The sequence below is a fragment of the Boleophthalmus pectinirostris genome, unplaced genomic scaffold, assembly GCF_026225935.1.
Source record: "Boleophthalmus pectinirostris isolate CB_2022bp ecotype Guang Dong unplaced genomic scaffold, ASM2622593v1 HiC_scaffold_15, whole genome shotgun sequence".
Classification (NCBI taxonomy): Eukaryota; Metazoa; Chordata; class Actinopteri; order Gobiiformes; family Gobiidae; genus Boleophthalmus; species Boleophthalmus pectinirostris.
Genome location: NW_026571070.1, coordinates 22,740,548 through 22,744,252, shown reverse-complemented (window position 1 = coordinate 22,744,252; position 3,705 = coordinate 22,740,548). Strand labels below are relative to the sequence as shown.

Here is a 3,705-nt window from a genome sequence, read left to right as displayed (position 1 = left end):
ATTGTTAACGCGCCAAAACAACTCAATTATCACTGCTATGATCTCTTTTCATTTAGTGCTCGTGTTTTGACGTTTTGAGCGGGTGAAAGAAGCTATTTATTTACATGAACAGTCTATTCTGGGCCAAAGTTGTGAAGGTATCAGGGACGTGAAGTAATTTTAAATTCTTATTGTTGCTTTTTTTTTGGTATTTGTACTCTGAGGGACATGACACAGCTTCCGTTGACCCTCTGTGAAACAAAGAGCCCGAGGACAATAGTTGAGAGGGTACATCTGAAAATGCGAATATGGCCTAAATCTGGATGGTCATTACGCCACCTTTTTGCATAATAAAAAAAAGGGTGCAGAACACGTAAAATACACGGAGGCACTTGTCTCTTAAATACAACAACAGCATCATGTCCACAGTCTACATGGGCTCTTGGTGCCAGAGAAGTCTGCCCGAGAGAGAAGACAAACGATGCGTAAAGCCAATGACGCAGCTCTCTCACGCGCGTATTCAGAGAAACGGCCAATAGCGCGCATCGATGGGCGGGTTTTCTCCTCTATTCAGATTGAATCGGTCCACTTACTGTTAGTTGAAAGAGCCGAGGAGCCAGAAAAAAGGAGAAATCTTTTGAGAAAAACGTAAGTGAGGAGAGCGTTGTTTTGGCGATTTGTTAGTGACTGTTTTGTACGAAGGTTATGTGCTAAATATACCACGAAAGAACACAAGGGTTTTGCTGTGAGCGATGCTCAGGCTTCGCGTTTTTGAGGATGCACAAGAGGAGAAGTACGCAGGGATGCCTCGGCTGAACGTGGACAAACAGGGCGTCTGTTACAATGATGAAGGCTCCTTGCTATTTGTTTTGAATGCGAGCCAAACACGCAGGACCACGCCACTGTTTGGTAGGTACTTAAAGCAACGTCGTGGTGTTTGCCTCTTATGAAGACCATTGCGCAGTGCAGGGAAAACGGGACGTCGTGTTGTGGGTTAGGAATCGGTGGTGACTATATTAACCAGTCTGCTGCATCTTCTGTTGGTCACCTCTTACCCAGGACTGTTTCTAGACATCAACCAGACCGCGTTGTTGTTGATGTCAACGTGAGGGGCTTACGTGCTGAGGGAGAGCCGCTCTCTGAGGGAACAGATGAGAGGCAAACAGTACCATCCACCACTGAAGTTGTCAGCGCCCTGGGAGAAGGATGCTGGCTTTGGGAGGAAGCTCAAGACTTACAGGAATCATACCAAGATAATAGCACAGCCCGGGATCGTGATGAAGGTCCTGCGCAGGAAGAGGATTGTTTTATTCATGGCCTATTTCCTCCTGCTGGTCCTCACCATGCTCAATTTGGCTAATTATAAATGGACTAAAGAGCCACAGCAGTGTAATCACCAGATGAGGAGCACCACGTATCAGGGCAGATCGGACATTCGCTTTCTGTACAGGCCTTCACTGGCTAAAAAGAGACAGCTCATCTATGTGCTGACCACCTGGAGGTCCGGCTCGTCCTTCTTCGGCGAGCTTTTTAACCAAAACCCTGAAGTGTTCTTCTTGTACGAGCCCATGTGGCACATCTGGCAGAAACTGTATCCGGGTGACGCCGTGTCGTTACAGGGCGCAGCCAGGGACATGCTCAGCTCCCTGTACCGCTGTGATCTGTCCGTCTTTCAACTTTACAACAGTCCTGGGGGGAAAAATTTTACCTCCCTGGGACTATTTGGAGCCACCCTTAATAAAGTAGTGTGCTCCTATCCTCTGTGCTCTGCTTACAGAAAGGAGGTGGTGGGGATGGTGGATGATAAGGTGTGTAAAAAGTGCCCCCCTCAAAGCCTTAGACTGTTGGAAGAGGAGTGCCTAAAGTACAACACAATAGTCATTAAAGGGGTACGCATTTTGGACATAAATGTTTTGGCTCCACTCATGGAGGATCCCTCACTGGATTTAAAAGTGATTCATCTGGTCCGAGACCCTCGAGCCGTGGCCAATTCCAGGATCAAATCCAGACACGGCTTGATTCGGGAGAACTTACAGGTGGTCCGCAGCCGGGACCCTAAACTGCGCCGGATACCATTTGTAGACCCGGGTCACAAGGCCAATAAGAAAGATGGCTCAGACTACCACTCTATAGGAGCCATGGAAGTCATCTGTGACCGCACTTCAAGGACTTTACGGAGTGCCCTGAACCCACCCAGCTGGTTAAAGGGGAAGTATATGGTGGTGCGGTACGAGGACCTAGTAGAACCCGGTGAAAATTTTGAGAAACATCTACCGCTTTGCCAACCTCTCATCTAACCACGACATCGAGCTTTTTGCGTTAAATATGACCAGTGGGTCCAGTTCATCATCCAAGCCGTTTATAGTGTCATCCAGAAATGCCACGCAGGCTGCAAGTGCATGGAGGACTGTGTTAAACATCCAGCAGATTAAACAGGTGGAGGACTACTGCCACCATGCCATGTCCGTGCTGGGCTACGAGAGGGTCAGATCAGGTATGGAGGCCAAGGACTTGAGCAAATCACTACTGACTCACTCCAAACTGTGAAATCCATCACCAAAGACATTTTAATTTAATATCCATTTTACATTGAGTGCCGATTCCTCTCATTGTGGAATAAAGCTTTATGTTTCTGTGTCGGAGGAGCTCCACTGGCTACTTTGGGAATGTATTTTTTCATTTGATGGGACCACTTTTTACTGGAATACTGGATGCGTTTGATAATGTAAGGCCTCCAAAAATGACTTGAATATTGAGGGAATCAACCGAATCATATGATCTTAAAAGTGGATTTCTGAATGTCTCGAAAGCTTACTAAAATGTCCCCATTCTGTCTGTAAAAGTGAAACTAGTGGATGAATGAAAAAAGCCCATAATGATTATGTCTATTTGTAATACCTGGTCAAAGTCAGAGACAATCAAAGTTAATACAATTGTCAGTGTGCCATAGTTAGGATCAGCGCAGATGCCATGTTTTCTTCAAACACATGAGGGATGTTTTTCATTATTATTGTCACCAAATCTTTGTAGGGTGATTTCATGCACTGTGGACAATGTCAAGAGCTCTACAGCTGGAGAAGTCGATTTCCAGTGTCACCGTGAGCAGTCTGTCCAACCATCTCAAATGTTTACAATTGCTTGCTCTCTTAGAAAACAACATGATCTGGGATTATTGCATTGAGTAAAGTTCACAGTTGAAGTACGCTCTTGTGTTTTGTCATTCATTTCACAGTGTGCCTCAAAATATGGTGCACTAGTATTCAATAATTATGAATACGTTTTTAGAACGTTTTCCTGTGAAGGGGTCATACTTTGGTGTACTTCTTTCAAGCTTGTATAGGTAGTGTCAATGTCTGTACTGGCCTCCATACTGCAAATTGCATTATGTAAGTTTAGGTTCATATCATAAAAGTTTTGTGCTGTCACAATACTAAAATTTCTAATTTTATTTCTATACTAAAAGGCTAAAAAACAATGAATTAGAAATTACACTGATCTGTAATATTTAACACAAAAATAATAGCTTTTTTAATATTACAATTGATAGATTTACTGTCTGAAATAGAAAAGAAGATTCAAAACTATTGAAGAAAGATCCTATTTTGTCCTTTTTTATGTATTTTCCAATACATATAGTATAGCTTTAGTATTAATTTAGAATCTGGGTGTCAATATTTACTACTTTATTATTTTTAGTTTACTTTATTATTTTATATTTATTTATTT

The 3,705-nt window shown here is 43.2% G+C and overlaps 1 protein-coding gene across 1 annotated transcript; it reads left to right on the top strand.

The window, feature by feature from the left end:
- The first annotated feature begins 508 nt into the window (after positions 1 to 508).
- chst2b (carbohydrate (N-acetylglucosamine-6-O) sulfotransferase 2b) lies at positions 509 to 3,181 on the top strand. The gene is given in 2 exon segments (XM_020935703.2): positions 509 to 2,221; positions 2,223 to 3,181. Coding segments are annotated over 2 exon segments (1,395 nt in total). The 5' UTR covers positions 509 to 1,130; the 3' UTR covers positions 2,527 to 3,181.
- The last annotated feature ends 524 nt before the right edge of the window (positions 3,182 to 3,705 follow it).